General features: G+C 46.9%; 2 protein-coding genes across 2 annotated transcripts; both read left to right on the top strand.

Annotated features, from left to right (window-relative positions):
* Positions 1-3514: 3514 nt before the first annotated feature.
* On the top strand, positions 3515-3676 carry LOC144457511 (uncharacterized). Its single transcript, XM_078154930.1, is given in 1 exon segment — positions 3515-3676. A coding segment is annotated over 1 exon segment (162 nt).
* A 23-nt stretch (positions 3677-3699) lies between these two features.
* BCL9 (BCL9 transcription coactivator) lies at positions 3700-19054 on the top strand. Its single transcript, XM_021003529.2, has 7 exons — positions 3700-3784; positions 4539-4855; positions 5877-6066; positions 6450-6549; positions 10234-12475; positions 13567-13827; positions 16624-19054. Exons 1-7 carry the CDS (start codon positions 3732-3734, stop codon positions 17739-17741), a joined length of 4281 nt encoding a protein of 1426 aa, XP_020859188.1. The 5' UTR covers positions 3700-3731; the 3' UTR covers positions 17742-19054.
* Positions 19055-20238: the final 1184 nt, after the last annotated feature.

Here is a 20238-nt window from a genome sequence, read left to right as displayed (position 1 = left end):
TATGAAGTATAATTGGGATAAATGTAAAGGACTATCCTTGAGTTCAGAAAACTAACTATACAAAACTAACAATATAAGTATTGGGAGAGTGTAGCTTCAACAGTTTGAAAAAGGTCTGGGCTTTATCGTGTACTGAAAGGTCAGTAGGAGTCAGCAGTGGGAAATGGCAGCCAAAAAGTTAAGAGTACGTTGATAGTAACATGACAGTCTAGAAAAGAGGGTCCTTCTGTACTTTGCCTAGAAGCTCGTATTTAGCTTAGGGCACCATATTTTTTGATGAGGCGGTTGGGTTTAAGTGACTTGCCCTAGGGTCACACAGCTAGTAAGTACCAAGTGTCTAGTCTGAGATCAAATTTGAACTCAGGTCTTCCTGACTCCAGGGCCCGGTGCTCTATCCACTACACGACTTTGTTGCCCCAGGGCACCGTATTTTTTTAAAGGACATTGAAAAACTTGAGCCCCTCCACAGGAGAACAGCAAGGATGGCAAGAAGACTGGAAACCTTGCTTGATGAGGAACGGTTGGAAGAACTAGAGAGGTGTGGTCTAGAGAAGAGAGACAAGGCAAGAGCCAGACAGACTTCTCTCAACAGTTTTCATTAGAATCTTAGGATTTAGAACTGGAAGGACCTTAGACATCATTTAGGCTAACCGTTTGCCATTACAGATGAGGAACTAAGGCCCAAAGAGATGAGGTGTTTTTATCCTAATAATCCTCAGACTAAGGTTTGAATCCTGTTCCTCTGACTCCAAATCCAGTGGATTTCCTACTACATCTACCCTTGTGTATCCAAAAGAATGAAGAACAGAAGGGAGAAATAAAGAGCCAGGAAAAGGGGTTGATGATGGTTCTCAGACAAAGTTGGATGTGGTAGAAGGGGTTCTAGTTCTCTGGCAGGTCAGACTAGGTGACCTTGAAGGTCTCTTATAGCTCTGGGGTTCTGTGATGTCCAGGAGGGAAGAGTAGTGGCTTTAGATCGTTGATTGTGACTGCTGAGGCAACCTTAGGCATTTAACCACTTCTTGCTGAATTTCTCCCTCTGCCTACACCTGCCACTAGGGACATCAAGAAGGCATGTTTTAAAACTAAGCAACATAACATGAAAACACTTTGGAAGTCAAGCACCTACACAGTATTAGTGGCAGTCAGAAAATTTGAGTCGATTAATGTGGTGATTTCTATAAAATGCTTTTAAGTTCTCTTAAAAATGTAACCCAAATGCCAAATATTTCTTTGTATATTGCAGGTACTCTTACATAAATATTCATGGAGCATCTACCATGTGTCTAACATTGTTTAAGCGCAGTAGGGCACAGGAGAGAAACATGATTCCTACCCTTAAGGAGCTCATGGTCTCGTTAGGGAGGCAAAGCATAGATACATGGCATAGAAACTTATCAGAAGGTAATATGTGCTTAGCTGTGTGATACTAACAGTAAAGGCTATAGGACAGGGCTTGTTAAACTGTGGGTCATGACTCCATGTGGGGGCTGCTCTAGGAGAGTCCAAAGAGATGATGACCAACAGCCTGTGTAGGTTTCCAGAGTCCTCAGCAGTTCGGGGGCAGGGACAGTCATCTTCCTTGCATCTCCAGTGCCAAGCCCATGAACCCAGCAATCCTCCATAGAGGATTTGTAGGAGCTAGAAGCTCTTACACAGAGAAGGTACCTAGTAAATGGTTCTTGTTACTGAATACTGTATAGGGTTGGTAGAGCAGACGTTATTATTCCCATTTTCTCCAGGTTCCAAAGATAGCGGCCTTTCCTCTATACCAACTGTCTCTTCAGCTATTTAAATGGATAGCTTTTTTTTGGCCATCCTTTTCAATGGATTGGTTAGACACTTCTGTTTTATCGAACACTCCTGTTAGTGTGAAGATAACTGAAATTGGTGGTTATGAAGTTATGCTATGACCTTAGAGGTAATCTAACATTATAGATAAGGAAACTGAGGCCCAAGGAGAGAGTCAGTGATTTACCCAAAGTTTAGAGACAGAGCTGGGATTGAAACCCAGATCATTTGATTCTAAGCCTCATCTTCTTTCTACCACTTCACCTTTGAAGTTTAAACTTACAAAAGTGATGGTAATGGGAGGAAAATGAAAATAAAAATTAAATGTAATCAAGGCCAAAAATATATTCAGTATCCTATAGTTTCTCAGACAAAACCTATAATTAATTTATTAGTTTAGTTCCTTCACCTGTCTCCAGAATGCTACTAAAATTTGTCCTAAGACAGAAAGAAAACTGGGGGATTTTTATCAACAGATGCTTCATACCCCTTGTTTGTAAATCCTATGTGAAACAGGTAGGAGTTGGGTAGTATTGTGCTTTTCTAAGTGGAGAAATAAATGAAAATAGACATCTAAGTGACTTACTTCAGCCACACAGTAAGTTATTGTTGACTTAGCCTGGAGTAAATTCTCCCGTTTACAGTCCTGTTTTGTAGTAGAACAAGACCAGACAGGCTGTTTCTGGCTATTGTCCCTGTACCTGGTGTCTTCACCACCTCCACTGATATTTGCCCAGTCAGTTAGACATGAAGAGGAGGGACAGATGATGGTGAAGAAGCACAGTGGAGCTACTATCCTGGGATTCTACCAAGGCTTGAAAGCTGGATCTTGGCTTTCTAAACAAGATGACCAGACTGCCTGTGCTTGTACCACGAGTGCACTCCCTAATATTGTTTTGACCTTTATATTTTGAATTAGCCTTGCAGATAAGCTCAGGAAATGTTTCAGCCTTCTGAAATGTGCTTCTACCTGCAAAAATTGTGGATCTGTTTGCTCATCCATGCAATACTGTATTCCCTTCTCCTCTCCTTTGGATAAGAGAGTATACACCCCATACTTAGCATTCCTTCTAAGACACAGATTCCCATTAAAATTTAATAAGGGTCATGGAAATTAGAGGTATAACTCACTCAATTTTGTATTGATCCAACTCTTTTTTTTTAGCCTCAACTGATTTTTATTTTATTTTTCCCCTTAATTTCATGGGCTGATTTTTGTGGGCATGGGTTAAAATGCATAGTAACTTGAAATGAGGATAGTAATTGGAGCCAAGTTTATTACTTTTTGTGAGGGTGTGGTAAGTCACCAGAGGTAAAAAAAAAACTCCAGCTTGCCCATCAAAAGGAATTAAGAGGGTCACTATGGGTTTGTAGCTTTATGTGGGGCCCAATGCTGATCAAGACCTTGTTTTGGGAAAAGATCGACCTTATGTTGAGTGGGTCTAGTACACAAAAGCAGAAACACTTCAGAGAAGTGGGCTTCCGTAAGCGTGATTCTTTTGTGGATTCCAGACACCCAAGTACATGCAGGTGGGGAGGGAGGACGACTTTATTTGGATAGAGTCCCTTCTGCAGCACGGGGCTCCAAAGGCTTAGGAGTATATAGTCTCTTTTTTCTCTTCTTGCTTAAGGAAGAGCTCTTTTTAAACGTGTGATGTCTTAACATCTCATCTAAAGGTGTTTTGTATCTTCTGGGTGGCTTTCTGCGCAGTGGGCCCTGGAGATGCGAGATCCTCCCTTGGCAGCAGGAAGCACACACCTAGAGAATGCTGGAGCTGCAGGGGGAAAGGGCCCACTACCACAGCAGAGAAAAGCAAAAAGGAAAAAGGCCTAAGGACAGACAGCGCTGAGGGGCCCACCCGCAGCTGTGACTGCCGCCCCCTGAGAGGAGTTTGGCGAGCCGGTCCCCATCTGTGACTACAAGCTCAGGATTCCAATCAATGCATTCCAGTAACCCTAAAGTGAGGAACTCTCCATCAGGAAACACACAGAGGTAAGAGCCAAGGGTACCCCGTCGGGGAGATGGGGTGAGGGCTTGTAAGCTGAATTGGGAAGAGGGAGGGGACACTCTAGAGGTCAGTAAGGCGACAGCGGGTTCAAAACTCAGTGACAGCTTTTTCACTTGCTTCTCTCTCCTGTCCTTCTCTCCTCACTGGTCTCTCTCTTCCCACCCATTCATCCCTGGAGGGAAGAGAATCCTCAGCCTTCCTTTCTCAGAAACTTTGTCTCACTTCCTGGTGGGCAGCAGCCCCCTTATCTCCTCTAGCATGTTTGGGGAGGAGTTAACATCCTCCGGCATTTCCCCAACCTGACTTTCATCATTGGGCTTTCCTTGTGCTGGCTTCCTGGAAGGAAGGTGGACTCTCCTCACAGTTGAACTGTGTCCTCAGCCTGGGCATGGTGATCTTTGTGATGCCTTGTTTGTTTGCTTTGAGCCAGTCCTAGTGTGAGACACTTCTTTATGTACATAGAAACGGTTGTCCTTTATTGACAGAAGCCCTAGAGATGGGGCCTCAGGGGATTGCAGTTCCTAGGACCCGGCAGGCCATACTGCTCATTGCTCACTGTTAATAGCACTCAGCTGAGGGGTGGGGGACAGGGGAGAGAGAGGCTAACGTGAAACACAGGAACAGTTACTTATCCTTCCCTGAGTCTATTTAATCCCATAACAGAAACTATGTCTTCCTGCTTTGTGTTGACATGCTGCATCAGGAATCTGACCTCCTTCTGTTATGTGTTTGTTTCAGTAGCCCCAAATCTAAGCAGGAGGTGATGGTCCGTCCCCCCACAGTGATGTCCCCATCTGGAAACCCCCAGCTGGATTCCAAATTCTCCAATCCGGGTAAACAGGGGGGCTCAGCCAGCCAGTCCCAGCCATCCCCCTGTGACTCCAAGAGTGGGGGCCATCCCCCCAAAGCACTCCCTGGCCCAGGTGGGAGCATGGGGCTGAAGAACGGGGCTGGAAATGGTGCCAAGGGAAAGGGGAGAAGGGAGAGAAGTATTTCAGCGGACTCGTTTGATCAGAGGGACGCTGGGACGCCAAATGATGACTCTGAAATCAAAGGTATGTGGGCCAGACCATCCAGAGTCCTAGGGAAGCGGGGAAGGCCCGGAGGGAAGGCCCTGTGGCTGTCTGTCAATGCCAGCTAGCCTCCCCCAGCTGCTGGGGTGGATCTGGTAGAGAATGTAAATGTGTGCTCTTCCTCATTTTTCGTGGAGTTCTTCTAGTTTTCCCATACAATGAGCAGCTTGAAGTGTTGTTGGTTCCGGAATTTTCTAGTGGGGCTGCAGGTGGGCTGAGAATGAGTGAGCACATTCACAGAGGTTCCTTCCCCTTGCAGCGTTCTCCTTGGGTTTTCCAGGCATCCTTCTGTTGGTACAACCGCACGAAAGCCAGTAGTTCCAGTTTGTGGATGCAAATAGCCCACGTTGGAGTAGTTATTCTGACGCACCCACCCCTTTGCCATCAGATTAATCTTCTAAGACTCGCGTGTTGTGCCCTCTGGTTGCCTCTTTGTCAGACTTGTAGGCACAAGAGGAAGCCTTAATGGCCCTGGCATGAGTCCGGGCTAGTCACAGCCGATTTCTGAGTGGTAGGAATGAGCGACTACGTGTGGCAAAGGATTGGCAGGCAACCCAGGTGGAGTGAGTCAGGAAGAGTGGGGGAGGTGGAGGCTGCTGCGGCTGTTGTTTTTAATTCTTTGCCCCTCCCCCAACATGATAACACCCCAGGCCTATTAGCTCCTTTTTTTTTTTTCTGGTACTTGACCTGTGCCAACTAAAGAAATGACTAGCTGAGGCGTGAAGCTCAGATTTCAGGGGTAGAAGTGTGACCTTTCCCTATAAAATCAGGCCCCATCCATGTGAGTCAGAATGAGCAATTTAACCATAAGGATGATTGAATATTTCCATAAGAGTGAAATTGGTTTATCTTAGCAAGACATTTCTGGAAATGTTCAGAGTTGGTTTAGGCTGCAAAGCAATAAATTCTGGGAATGGGGAGGGGAGGAAGAGTTTTTTTCTTTTTCCCTCTTTCCCCTTCCTGTTACTTCCTGAAACACGCATGCATCTCTCCTTTCCTTTAGAGTGTAATTCTGCGGATCATATAAAGCCCCAGGATTCCCAGCATCCTGCACACTCCATGACTCCTGCAAATGCGTCAGCCCCGAGGTCTTCCACCCCCTCCCATGGCCAGACGGCTGCGCCGGAGCCAGCTGCTACCCAGAAGACGCCATCCAAAGTGGTTTATGTATTTTCTACTGAGATGGCCAATAAGTGAGTGGTTGTCACGTGCACCTGGCCTTGGTTTGGAATTCTTGAGGCCCCTCATTCTCATTTCCATCCTGCCTCCGAGCTCTCCAGCTCAACGGCCTTAGGGCAGTGATTGGGTGCCACAGAATGCCTTGTTCACATGGCCCAGGCTGGCAGCATGGAAAGGCAGGGGACTTTCTGGGGCCCCTTCGCCTGTGCTGGCAGGAAGGGAGCCTGGGAACAAGGAACTTCTTTAGAACTGAACAGCAGCCTTTCTTTTCACAAGCACACTGGGATGGGATGGCGTGACAGAAAACGAAAACTTGCTCTTTCCCCTCCAAGCGTGGCTTACGCTGCTGCCGTGGCCGATGCGCTTGGGATGTGACGTCTCCCCTTCGTCTTTACAGGGCTGCTGAAGCGGTGCTGAAGGGCCAGGCTGATACCATCGTCTCCTTCCACATCCAGAACATCTCAAACAGCAAGACGGAAAGAAGCGCTGTGCCTCTGGTATGGACGGTAGGCGGGCAGGGACTCTTGGGAAGAGTGGTCACGTGGGTTTGGTGACTGCCCGCGTCACATGACATCATCTCTCTGGACCTCTCTCTCTTCATCTGGAAATCAGGGGGTGTCTGACTTCCATCTCTAAATTCAAGCTCCTCGGATTCTGGTTCTAGCAGGGGGATTTTGGTAGTTTGTCGTGCGCATATACTCACTTCCTCCAGGGGGTGGCGCAGTGGACGGAGCACTGGTCCTGGAGTTTGGAAGTTCAAATCCAGCTCCACTTAACTAGCTGTGTGTTCCTGAGCAAGTCCCTTAACCTCTGCTTGACTCATCTGTAAAATGGGGATAATAACAGTACCTAGCTCCCAGGGTGGTTGTGAGGAAAAATTAAATCATATTTGTAAAAAGTGCTTAGCTCAGTGCCCAGCACATAGTAGGTACTTCAGTTAATATTAGGGGAAGAACGTTTGGGGAACAAAGTATTCTTTCACTGCATCTGTTTTCCTCTGTAAGATTTTCTTCATGTCATGCTTGAAGCGTGCCCACATAAGTCTCAAGTCACATGTTGAGCACAAAGCAAGGCTTAAAAGCTTAGGTCAATCTAAGGACCAGGGAAGAAGCCACAGCTAAAAACTGTATCCTCGTGATCCTCATCATTGTCATTGTCATTAGTGTTTGTATAGTATTTGAAGGTTTGCAGTGCACTTTACCCTCAAAGCAGTCCTGTAAGGGAGGTGCTGAAGCTGTTCCTGTTTTACAGAGAAGGAAACTGAAGCTAGATAGGTCAGGTGACTTTCTCTGAGCCACATCTGGCAAGTGTCCGTGGCAAAATTTGAACTCAGGTCTTCCTGAAACCAAGTGTGGAATTTTATCCACTGTGCCAAGCAGTGGCCGCACTGGCTTCCAGTCTTTACAATAAGAACCCATGTGGTTCTTGATTTTATTTTCGTTTTCTAAAAATGCTTATTGGACACTTTTAAGTCCTTTGACTCTTTCAGAATTGTTGTTTGTGTCTCTAGGTGCTCTGTCTGGAACTTGACAATAATTGTGATCAGTGAGCATTTAGTAAGCACCTACTGTTGTTCCAGGCACTGTGCTGAGTACCATAGATACAAAAACAGAAGTGAAACAGATCCTGCCCTTGAGCTAACATTCTAGTACATCTAGTATGTACAGCTAGTATAGTAGCAAGAACACTAGTCTCCTCGTGAAAGGACCCAGGTCCAGATGTCTGTTCTGCTACTTACTGGCTATGAGGTAGAAGTCTTACAATGCCGGAGGAAGGGGTGTTGCACTTTGTAGCAGATCAAATCGAGCATCTATGGAGCTGCAATGTACAAGGTGCCGGGCTAAATGCAATCATGACACAAGGTAGTATCCTTGCCCTGAGGAATTTACCATCTTGTTGGAGAAGCAGGACATTGGCAAAGATCAATAATAATATAAAATTGAAGTACAATTTCAGGATAACGATAGGAGAGCTCTCAGAGCAAGCAATACCACAGCTAATATTTTTACTAAATGTAGACTATGTAGGACATTGTTCCTAGGGCACACCTACACAGGTTCATCTCTTCTAGCCTTAGAAGAGGGATAATCTGACACACATATCAATTGAGGTAAAGGGTGGTGTGTATTGCGCAGTCTCAGAGTTGGAAAGGACCTATGGCAACTTAGTCCAGTCTAGAATTCCTTCGACTCTGTCCCTGAAAAGTCACTGTCTAGTCTTTTCTTGAAGACCGCTGGGGCCGGGCACCCCCTGCTTACTGGGGCGGCCCATTCAGATCACTTCCAGGTAAAGTTCCAAGCCTGACCTCCACGGGCTGTGAAGATTTCCCTTCTCTAAAGCCTTCTTCATCTGCCTTCTGTAGCTTCGACTCTTTGCTCTACCCTTGATCTCTGGGGCCAGGAGGAAAATAACTCTTCCAGAGAGCTGCCTACAGATATTTGAAAGACATTTCTCATGTCATCCCTACATCTTCTCTTCTCTGTAGTAAAGACTCCCCAGTTCCGTCAGCGGAGTCTCACATGACACGATTTCAAGGACCTTCACCAGTCTTGTTGCCTGCCTTCCTCTGCATGCTGGCCAGCTTACCAATTTCTTTCCTATAATTTGGCACCTGGAACTGATCATAGTATTTCACATATGGTCCAGTTAAGACAAACTACAGTGGCATTCTTAACTTTCTTGTTCTAGACTCTCTTGGATTGGTCTGGGATTGTGTTAGCTGTTTCAAATGACACATCACACTCCTGCCTCGGTAAACTTACCCAGATCTTTTTCAAATACAGTTTTATCTAGCCACACTTCCCCCTGAGTGTGGAACTTTCTATTTATGCCTGCTGAGTTTCATTGTATTAGATTCATCCAATATTCCTGCTTTAAAGAAATGTTGTATCTTGATCCTGCCCTCTAGAACACAGACTGAAGAGAAACATTCAGAGATGTATACATGTATGCCTGATCTGTTTGTGTGTGTGTGTGTGTGTGTGTATGTGTGTGTCTGAATTCAAGAAACAATTCCTATAAAAAATATCTATAATCATTGATGTACAAACATTGATACAGAAATACTTGAAAGATTAGGTAAGGAGATGAACAAAAAGAATGTACAACTAAATGGGTTGGAAAGGAAGCCAGCAAATAGTTGAGTTGTAGGCAGGATGACTGTCCATCTACAAAGCAACCAGAGGATCTTTAAATGTGTTCTCCATTTGCACTTACGGGCTTTTTAAAATTTTCCACAAACTTAGCATTTAGACAAACACCACACCCAAATCCACATCCCTTTAAAGCAAAACAAAGCATATTCCAGTCATTTCTATAGAGTGCAGGATCCCTTAACCTTTGTACAGGACGTAATACAGTGTCAGTATTTAATAAGTGATAATGAGGCAGCAGGCCAAGGTGTAAGAGCTGGTCTGCTACTGCCCACTGGAAAGAACAGATCTAGAGGTACCATGAGCTAGATGGCTGCAGATTTCTCCATGGAAGCTTCCTGCTGACAGATCAGCTTACTGCAGTTATTGTGAAAATTCTTATCAAACATGGAAATCAGTGATCACAAACTGAAAACAGAAACCAAGAGACAGAAGGCCCCCTGGAAACTGAAGGAGGAATACTCAGTAGTCAGCATGACGGAGGAGAGATGGAAGCTGAGAGGCCTGCCTTGCCCACGGCCTGCCCTCTGTGAAGCACTCACTCTCTTTCTGTTAGAAATATGATTGACTTTTGATTGACAGGTGGCGGTCTAAACACCTACCTGTAACGTTGAGAGAAACGAAGGTGTTTGGATCAGCCTCCCACATCCTGGGAAACTAATCCTTCCCTGAGTTGGAAACACAGTCGGGAAATAAGGACATGTGATATCAAACCTGTTCCTCGAAATAGATACTAGAATGTATTCGCTGTGGCAGAACTTTAGACATCATCAAATCTAGTGGCACGCCAGTGAAGTTATTGAAGCCACTTCTTAGCACAAGGGAAAGAGTCCCATTGCCTTTGATGGGGAAGGCTAAAGAAAATCAAAGTGCCATTGGGTCGTTTGTGGGTTAGATGCTCTGCATTGTCCGTCTCCTAGAAAGGGCCGTGGTCAGTGTAGATGTGGGTAGCCCCCAGCACAGCTGACTCTTCTGATTGCCTTGTTGTTTGATTTACTAATGATCTTTAAAACTCTCCTTTATCCTCAGAACACACAGATCTCTACCCTACGGAATGACCCCAAATCACTACCGCAGCAGCCTCCGACTTCAACCAGCCAGGACCAGAATTCTTCCCAGAATACCAAACTACAACTGACTCCACCCATTCCGGCACCAGCACCCAAGTCTGCCGCTCCTCCCTGTCCCCTGGATCAGGACAGTCCTGGAGTGGAAAACAAACTGATTCCTTCTGCAGGGAGCCCGGCCAGTTCCACGCCACTGCCCGCAGAAGGTTCTGGGCCAAACTCTACCCCCAACAACCGAGCCATCACTCCTGTTTCCCAGGGGAGTAGTAGCTCTACCACAGATCCCAAAGGTCCCCTGCCCCCCCCGGTCTCCAGTGGGGAGCCACCCTCCCTGGGAGAGAACCCCGACGGGCTGTCTCAGGAGCAGCTGGAGCACCGGGAGCGCTCGCTACAGACGCTGCGAGACATCCAGCGCATGCTGTTCCCCGACGAGAAGGAGTTCTCTGGGGCACAGAGTGGGGGACCCCAGCAGAGCTCAGGTGTGCTCGATGGCCCGCAGAAGAAGCCGGAGGGGCCCATCCAGGCCATGATGGCCCAGTCCCAAAGCCTCGGCAAAGGGCCTGGGCCCAGGACCGATGTGGGAGCACCCTTTGGCCCTCAGGGACACCGAGAGGTGCCCTTTTCCCCCGAGGAGATGGTCCCACCCCCCATGAACTCCCAGCCGGGGCCCATGGGCCCCGACCACCTGGATCACATGACTCCTGAGCAGATGGCATGGCTGAAGCTGCAGCAGGAGTTTTATGAGGAGAAGAGGAGAAAGCAGGAACAGGTGGCTGTGCAGCAGTGCTCCCTGCAGGACATGATGGTCCATCAGCATGGGCCCCGAGGAGTGGGCCGGGGCCCTCCCCCACCCTACCAGATGGCCTCTGGCGAAGGCTGGGGGCCTGCGGGGCCAGAGCCTTTCGCTGATGGTATAACCATGCCTCATTCCCTGCCCCCGAGGGGCGTGGCTCCTCCCCCCAACATGCCAGGAAGTCAGATGCGTCTTCCGGGATTTGCAGGAATGATGAACTCTGAAATGGAGGGGCCAAATGTCCCTAACCCTGCATCCAGACCAGGTCTTTCTGGAGTTAGTTGGCCAGATGACGTGCCAAAAATTCCGGATGGCCGAAATTTCCCCCCAGGCCAGGGGGTCTTCAGTGGGCCTGGCCGAGGGGAACGCTTCCCAAATCCTCCAAGTTTGTCTGACGAGATGTTTCCTCAACAGCTGGCAGAGAAGCAGTTGGGCCTCCCCCCTGGGATGAGTATAGAAGGAATCAGGCCCACCATTGAGATGAATAGGATGCTTCCAGGGTCTCAGCGACACATGGAGCCTGCGAGTAATCCCCTTTTCCCTCGTATACCAGTAGAGGGGCCCCTGAGCCCTTCCAGGGCCGACTTCCCAAAAGGAATGCCACCACAACTTGGCCCTGGCCGGGAGCTCGAATTTGGGATGGCTCCCGGTGGCATGAAGGGGGATGTAAATCTGAACGTCAATATGGGCTCCAACCCACAGATGATACCTCAGAAAATGAGGGAGGCTGGGGTGGGTCCTGAGGAGATGATGAAACTGCGGCCAGGTGGCTCCGAGATGCTCCCCTCCCAACAAAAGATGGTGCCCCTGCCATTTGGGGATCACCCTCAGCAGGAGTACGGCATGGGCCCTAGGCCTTTCCTTCCCATGTCTCAGGGTCCGGGCGGCAACAGTGGTCTGCGGAATCTCAGAGACCCAGTTGGGCCTGACCAAAGGACTAACAGCCGGCTCAGCCACATGCCACCACTACCTCTCAACCCATCCAGTAACCCTGCCAGCCTCAACACCGCCCCCCCTGTTCAGCGCAGTCTGGGACGTAAGCCTTTGGATATCTCTGTCGCCGCCAGCCAGGTGCATTCTCCAGGCATTAATCCTCTGAAGTCTCCCACCATGCGCCAGGTCCAGTCACCGATGCTGGGCTCACCCTCGGGGAACCTCAAGTCACCCCAGACTCCATCACAGCTGGCGGGCATGCTGGCAGGTCCAGCTGCTGCTGCTTCCATTAAGTCCCCTCCTGTCTTGGGGTCTGCTGCTGCTTCACCTGTTCACCTCAAGTCTCCATCACTTCCTGCCCCTTCCCCTGGGTGGACCTCCTCTCCAAAACCTCCACTACAGAGTCCCGGGATCCCTCCAAACCACAAAACGTCTCTCACGATGGCTTCCCCGGCCATGATGGGAAATGTAGAGTCAGGTCAGTACACTTTCACATCCCCTAAATATGCGGAGAGGGCAAGATTAATACAGCTTCAGCGCCATCTTGAGCAGCCAGGCCAAAAAAATACCCTGTGATCGAAAGGAAACTTTGTACATGTGAAAATACAACAGTTTGGATGTTGGTAGGTAGGCCCCAGAATTCTTTATATACATCAGGAGAACCCCATAGAGATGAATTAGGTTATGTTTAAGATAATACGCATTTATACCAAAACATTAGTCAACTATGGATAAGCGTGGCTTCTGTGAGAGTCCAGTGGCTTACTTGAAGATTCCGCCCTGCCACTGAAAAATTGACAGTGAGGGAAGCAAGAGCCCAGCCTCGACTTAGTACAGATCAAAGGAGAGGACTATTCATGTAGCTCTAGTGAATGAGTGTTGACCACAGAAACCACTGCCTCTGACTTCTCGGTAGACTGCTATCTTCACGTGTAAGACTGAATTCATTGGCTGTCCCCAGTGAGGTTAGTTTTGTGAATGGAACCAGAGCTGATTAGTGGAGGAGGACAGTTATAATGTACTTAATAGATCTATGCTGTCTCCACTGGAGAGAGATCAGAGTCAAAACAACATAGCATGTTCTTCCCACCAGGCTAAAGTTTGTCTCTTGCCAGTGGGGAGCAGCTCACCAGGAGGGTAGCCCTTTCCATTCGATAATCTTCGATTTCAGGAATTAGGGAAGAGAACATGGAGAAAAATCTTTTGGTGCCTAGGATGAAACTTCAACCTAAGCTCCCTTCATACCCAGAAAACAAGACAAATTCTAAACTGGTTGAAAGAAAAACATGCTGTGTCTTTATATTTTAATGGGGTGGGTTTATCCTTCAGACTGAGCTTTGACTAACATTTCTAACACAAAGCACCTTGTGTGTTTGTCTTCACATTTTGATTCGTGCCCCACAAAATTCCTCTTTTCTTCTCCCTTCCCTCTCGATGTCCAGAATCCTTTGAGGGAAATCTGGTTCACTCTTGATCTTCCTATTCCATGTATCCTGGAAACAAGCATCCTTTTTTTCAGGCAGGATCTAATTTTTGGTCTCTTTTTTGTATTGTTTTCTCTTCTCATAGGTGGTCCACCACCTCCTACTGCTGGCCAGTCTGCTTCTGTGAATATTCCCGGAAGTCTTCCCTCTAGCACCCCTTACACAATGCCTCCAGAACCAACCCTTTCCCAGAATCCTCTTTCCATCATGATGTCTCGAATGTCCAAGTTTGCAATGCCCAGTTCCACCCCACTTTATCATGATGCCATCAAGACTGTGGCCAGTTCGGATGATGACTCCCCTCCAGCCCGATCTCCCAACTTGCCATCAATGAATAACATGCCAGGTAAGGAACTGGGGAAAAAGGCTATATGGTCAAAGAAAGCTTAAGAAAGAGGTTTCTAAGGGCAGCTAGGTGACACAGTGGATAAAGCTCCAGCCTTGGAGTCAGGAGGATCTGAGTTCAAATCTGGCCTCAGGCACATGACACTTACTAGCTGTGTGACCCTGGGCAAGTCACTTAACCCTGATTGCCTTACCAAAAAGGCCCCCCAAAAAAGAGGTTTCTTAAAGTATTTTCTAGGTAACTGGTTTATGGGAAGGTGAGTCATCTCTCTAAACAGGGCAGTTGGAGATAGTGAAACATACCCTTGGAGTGGTCTCCCTTAACTGGCGTCAAATAAGAATTAAAATGTCTTGACTGAAGGAAGATGCCATTTCTTCGATAAATTCAGACTGTGAAGGGAGGGGCCCTTAGAAATCCCAGGATGCACTTGGATTAATTTCTTGGTCTAGTTGGGGACTCGCCTCAGGTAGGAAACATGTGAAAGTTTCTTCAAACACTGACTGGACCATCCTGAGTTATGTAGTATTTCCCTTGAAAGACAGTCACAAGATTTCAGGCAGTGAAGAGTAGCCCTTATTTCTTACATGAACAAAGGAAATGAGAGTTCTTGACTAGGACCTGAAATCCCACTAGATGTGTGGTATCGTCAGGTTTTCTTCTTGCTACCATATCTGGAAAGGCACTTTTTAAAAATTACTGAAATCATCTGAAAAACTACTAAAAACCAATCTCCATTTGCACTTTCTAACACTTTCACTCTTGTCTCTAAAAATGAACGAAGGAAACCATTACAAGAGGCAACGTCCTGGGTTGTGTCGAGTGAGACTTTGCTGTTAAGTACAGACAAACCAAGGCTGCAGCCAGACGTCCAGTCCTAGTGCAGTCGTTAGTCGCAACGGTTATTTAGAGATCAGTGTAAACAAGTTAGCTAAGACGTGCTGTCTGGACGTAACAAACCTCAGTGCCGTGACAGAGTTCATCTCAAGGGCACTCTTAGTAGAGAAGACTAATAATGTAAGTGCTCTAGAAACTGCAGTGGAGGTCAGTATAGATGGTTATCTGTTTGTGGAAAGATTTAATTCCCCAGTTTGCTAATATCATTACTTTCCTCCAAAAAACATTGAATGCTTATGAAGCCCTAGCCCCAATAACAAGCAAATTCTAAATGTGACCACTGAAAATAATAAAACCGCGTTTAGATTAATCAGCACTCTTTTTGATTCATTGGATCCTAGGGTTGGTCATCTGATCTGTCTCTTTGCCTCCATATTTAACTCATTCCAGAGATAATCGTTCCTATTCTATTACTAAAGCTCTCTGGTGCCAGAAATTCTGTAATTCTTGGTTAAGTATATCAAGAGTAAAAAAAGTCACACTTTCATGTGTCTCTTTTCCGAATTCCTGTATTAGTTCATAATGCATAATGTACAATTTAGCCTGGTTTTCCAAAAGCCTTTTTTTCTCTCACTACGGTCTCTCAGTAAGTTTTTTCCTCCCAGTGCTTCAGCTGCCACCCCAATGCAGATGACATATATGTGTGTATGTGTACATACACACGTACACACACATTTCTGCGTACATACATTTGCATAGATAGATGCGCCCACGCAAGCACATATTCCTGATTTCTCTCCCCAGTGTCAAGCCTCTACAACTTCTGCTACCTGCAGGATGGCGCTCCCTGGATATCCTGCCAGCACTTCAGAAATGACATAGCCCAAACCAAGCTCCTCCTCTGTCTAAACCTGTTCCTCCCTCCAGCTCACTGTCACCTGGTATCTCACATTTGTAACCTTGGGATTATCTTTAGTTCTTCCTTCTTCTTCACCTCTCACAGCCCCTTGGTTACCAAGTCCTGTCAATTCTTCCACCTCAACCTTTCTTGTGTCCCTTCCCTCTTTATTCCCCTCTCCCCCAACGCACCATCCTATTATAGGCTCTTCTTACCACTCGTCTGGACTGCTGGAATAGCCTCCTAACTGGCCTTCCCGTCTCTACTATCTTCCGACTCATCTGTCTCTCACACTGCTGCTGCCCAGGGAAGGCTTCTGCACCTCACTCTCTGCCTAGAAGTCTTCAGTGGCTCCCTGTGGCCTACCAAATAAAAGCCGCATCCTTTCTCAGGATTCAGGGCCCTGCAGGCTGGGAGCCATCTTTAGTATTCTCTTTTCACACACATTGGTACACTCATCCCAGATGACTTCCTGTGGTCCCCAGTGATGGAGGTCACCCTGTTTCTCTGGGCTTTCAGTGGTGCCGATCCCCATGTCTAGAATGCTCACCCTTGCCTTCTTTGCCCTGATGAATTTCTACCTTTCCTTTAAAGACTCATTCAAATGCCACCTTCAAGAGCTTTCCATGATTTCTTCATCCTTCCCATACGGTGAGTCAGTAACCTTTCCCCCTAAACTTCATACTCTACCTTGTTTTGCAGTTACCTTGTAATTTCGTGTGTTTATTATATCTATTTGATTTTGTGTCTTAACCTACATCTAGATTGTAAACTCCATGAAGGCAGGTGCTACGGCTTATAACAATTGTATCTCCATCTTCCCCCCCAACCTAGAACACTGCTCTCTGCACAGTGGGTGCTTAATAAATGATCACCAGATTTTTCTTAAGTAGTTTCCTGCTGTTCCTGGGGTACAAAGCCAGTCCCCAGGGCTGGGCTGCAAGATGGCTCTTAGACGGCTCCGCCTCACGAGCTTCAGCACACAGAGAGAAACAATCAATGGAATTGTTTCGCTGGGCTGACTCTGACTGTGGACTCATTTGTCATCTCTCTTTCTTTCCTAGGAATGGGCATGAACCCCCAGAATCCTCGAATTTCAGGCCCAAACCCGGGGGTCCCGATGCCAACCCTTAGCCCGATGGGAATGACCCAGCCACTCTCTCACTCCAACCAGATGCCCTCTCCAAATGCTATGGGACCCAGTATACCTCCTCATGGGGTTCCCGTGGGGCCCGGTCTGATGTCACACAATCCGATGATGGGGCACGGGTCCCAAGAGCCTCCCATGGTACCTCAAGGACGAATGGGGTTCCCCCAGGGGTTCCCTCCAGTACAGTCTCCTCCACAGCAGGTGCCGTTTCCCCACAATGGCCCCAGTGGGGGTCAAGGCAACTTTCCAGGAGGCATGGGTTTCCCTGGGGAAGGAGCCCTGGGCCGTCCTAGCAACCTGCCCCAAAGTTCCACAGATCCAGCACTTTGTAAGCCTGGAGGCCCAGGGGGTCCTGACTCCTTCACCGTCCTGGGAAACAACATGCCTTCAGTTTTCACAGATCCAGATCTACAGGAAGTGATTCGGCCTGGAGCCACTGGAATACCTGAGTTCGACCTGTCCCGGATTATCCCATCTGAGAAGCCCAGCCAGACACTGCAGTATTTTCCTCGAGGGGAAGTCCCAGGCCGCAAACAGCCCCAGGGTCCTGGGCCTGGGTTCTCACACATGCAGGGGATGATAGGAGAACAGGCCCCGAGAATGGGACTAGCATTGCCTGGCATGGGGGGCCCAGGGCCAGTAGGAACTCCAGATATCCCCCTTGGTACAGCTCCATCTATGCCAGGACACAACCCGATGAGACCACCTGCCTTTCTGCAGCAAGGCATGATGGGACCTCACCATCGGATGATGTCACCAGCACAATCTGCAATGCCTGGCCAGCCCACCCTGATGAGCAACCCAGCAGCTGCTGTAGGCATGATTCCTGGCAAGGATCGGGCCCCTGCTGGACTATACACCCACCCGGGGCCTGTGGGCTCTCCGGGCATGATGATGTCAATGCAGGGCATGATGGGACCCCAACAGAACATCATGATCCCCCCACAGATGAGGCCTCGAGGCATGGCTGCTGATGTGGGCATGGGTGGATTTAGCCAAGGACCTGGAAATCCAGGGAACATGATGTTTTAAGCTGCTAAGACTGGATGTGCTGATCCTTGTCAAGATGAGATTCCAGGTCCTGAGAGCTTCTTTAAGGGAGCTCCAGGAAGTACGGTTGGTCACGCAATAGGAGAACAGAGACCCGAGGGCTGCTTTGGGGGAAAAAAAAATACAAAAACAAAAAAAACTCGAATGTATGAAAACAAATTATTCATTTAATCAACAGGTGTGGTTTTTTTAAGATTTATTTTTTAAAAATTATTTTTGTGGACTTGGGTATCCCCATGATGGCACCTACTTTTGAGACTCTGTAGCTGTACTTTGAGAATCGCCATTTGTCATGAGTTGCACCATTCTCTGTATGTTTACGTCCTTCGGACTGGCTTCTCCCAGGACTCTTGTTTTATTTTTTGTTTGTTTGTTTTATTTGGGGTTTTATTTTTTTGTGTACTGTACTATATTGTAAAAGGGAATTTAGCAGAGACTTTAGTCTTTGGGGTGAGAGGAGAATGGGAATGAATGCCGGGCTGTTTACTTTAGGTGGAGAACCCATCGGCAGACCTTTGGACTGTTTTCTTTCAACTCCATTGTATAGAAAAACCAAACTACGACCTCAGAGCAGAGTATTAATGAAAAGCACAAAAAAGGAACTAAGTTCAGCAGGGGGCGGGCGGGGGGAGGGAGCTTTCTTTTAAAGTAATAAAGTTTAGGACCTTTATTTTTCTTTTCAACTTGGGTGCTTGTCGGCACCTTCTGCCTCTTCCCTATACACAGTCATGGTCATAGTCGTCCTCTCCTCTTCTTTGCCCACCCTCTGTAAATTGATTCCCTTCTCATTGTCTTCTGCCTTCCTGCCCTCCTTTTCTCTTTGGCAGCTGCAATACTTGGTGTTATTTTTTGGGAAAAAAATAATCTAGCAGAGCCTTACCTTTTCCTCCATGCCTAGAATTCTCTTGGTGTCAGGAGGGAAAGACTGTCCTTGGGATGCTCTGGTGTTTTACCGTCTTCTTTATTCTCTTCTCTGCCTCTCTCTTTCCCATCCTTCCATTTCCCTTCCCCTCCACCCCAGTATTTTTTCTGTTCTTTGATTAGGAATCCCCCAAGTGATTTTTATTAACATGGGAGTGGAACAGATGCTAAAAGCTATCCAGGGTTTTTATTTGTGTGGGGGGGTTTTTTTGTTTTGTTTTGTTTTTTGGGTTTTTTTTTTAATTTGTGGTTCCTTCCCTTTCCTACCCCCTCCCAAGCGTAAAACGTTCTGTGTAACCTCCATTAAATTTGGTACAAAACCACTCGCCAGGGCTGTGGTGTCAGAAAAATAAAATATATTGTTTCTTACAAAACTGAGCTGTCTTTCTTTCTCACCCATTTCGATTACTCTGTGCCTCAGCATAGAGGCATGTTGGTTGCTATGTGGAACGCTAGCTCCAGGAAGTGTCTTCTCTAGTGAAATGTTCCAAGCAGCGGAAGAGTCATCTTGACTCATCCTTCCAGACTGGGACCTCAGTGATCCAGCACCCACCACTGCCTCATTTTGCAAATGAGTTAACTGAAGCCTGGACTGGGAGAGAGATTTGCCCAATGTCATACAGCTGGGCCCCAAGCTGGGAGTAAAAACTCCCGGCTCCTGAACCCTTCCAGGCATATTTCCCCATTATGGTGTTGCCCTAAGGGCCAATTCCAACAAGTTTTCTGCCTGGGATTTTCTTCAAGATACAAGATGGACTGCATGAGTAACTGATTATTTGAATAGGTTGTGAAATTTTTCCTGTTGCTTTAAAGACAAATTATCTGGGATTATTTCCATAGTATGTTACTGTAGGCCAAAAGTTGTGGTTTCATATTTTTCTCCCTCTGCTAGCACCATAGGGTGTTATACTGAGTACTTGATCTCTCTCCTACCCACTCTGACTCACTTTCTACCTACCTATTCTCCACGTACCAAGTGAAACATCCTTACCTTTCTGCCCACTTTCTCCTGAAAGTGTATGTTTTTACATGCATTACTGTGGCCATGTATGGCCCTACTTCCCTGGTTATCCTGTCTGGATAGGTCTGTTGGGCATACCTTTGTGCGAGGCATACCAGATGTTATAAATCTGTATACTGCTGACTTGGGGTTTTTATCAATGTGTGTGCACCTATTGATAAAGATGGAAACCTATCCAGGTTTTTTCACTTCTATTTTAATCTGGTCCATATCCTATAAATCCTTCACAGGGTGTACATACAGTGTGTTTGGGACTGTCCTGTAGCTCTAGTCAGAGTGAATGACAGAATTTACTAAATGCAGGGACAAAAAGTAGAAGCAGTATAAAAAATACTTCTAGACAATCTATTAGATGATATGAACATTCATTGTTGGCACTTGTCTGGTGACCAATCCATAAGTAGTAGAGAAACTGGATCATCTGATATTGATACTGTAAGTGAAAGGGCAAGGCCAAAGCTAAATGGGAGTGTATAGGTCCGCCTTGGAGAAGAAAAATAAAGGTGTTGGTGGAATTGGTTTTATTTTTGTACTTAA

The sequence above is a fragment of the Phascolarctos cinereus genome, unplaced genomic scaffold (genome assembly GCF_003287225.1).
Source record: "Phascolarctos cinereus isolate Bilbo 61053 unplaced genomic scaffold, phaCin_HiC Scaffold_5;HRSCAF=322, whole genome shotgun sequence".
NCBI lineage: Eukaryota > Metazoa > Chordata > Mammalia > Diprotodontia > Phascolarctidae > Phascolarctos > Phascolarctos cinereus.
The sequence above is the reverse complement of the archived record's forward strand: the minus strand, read 5'-3'. Positions and strand labels throughout refer to the sequence as shown.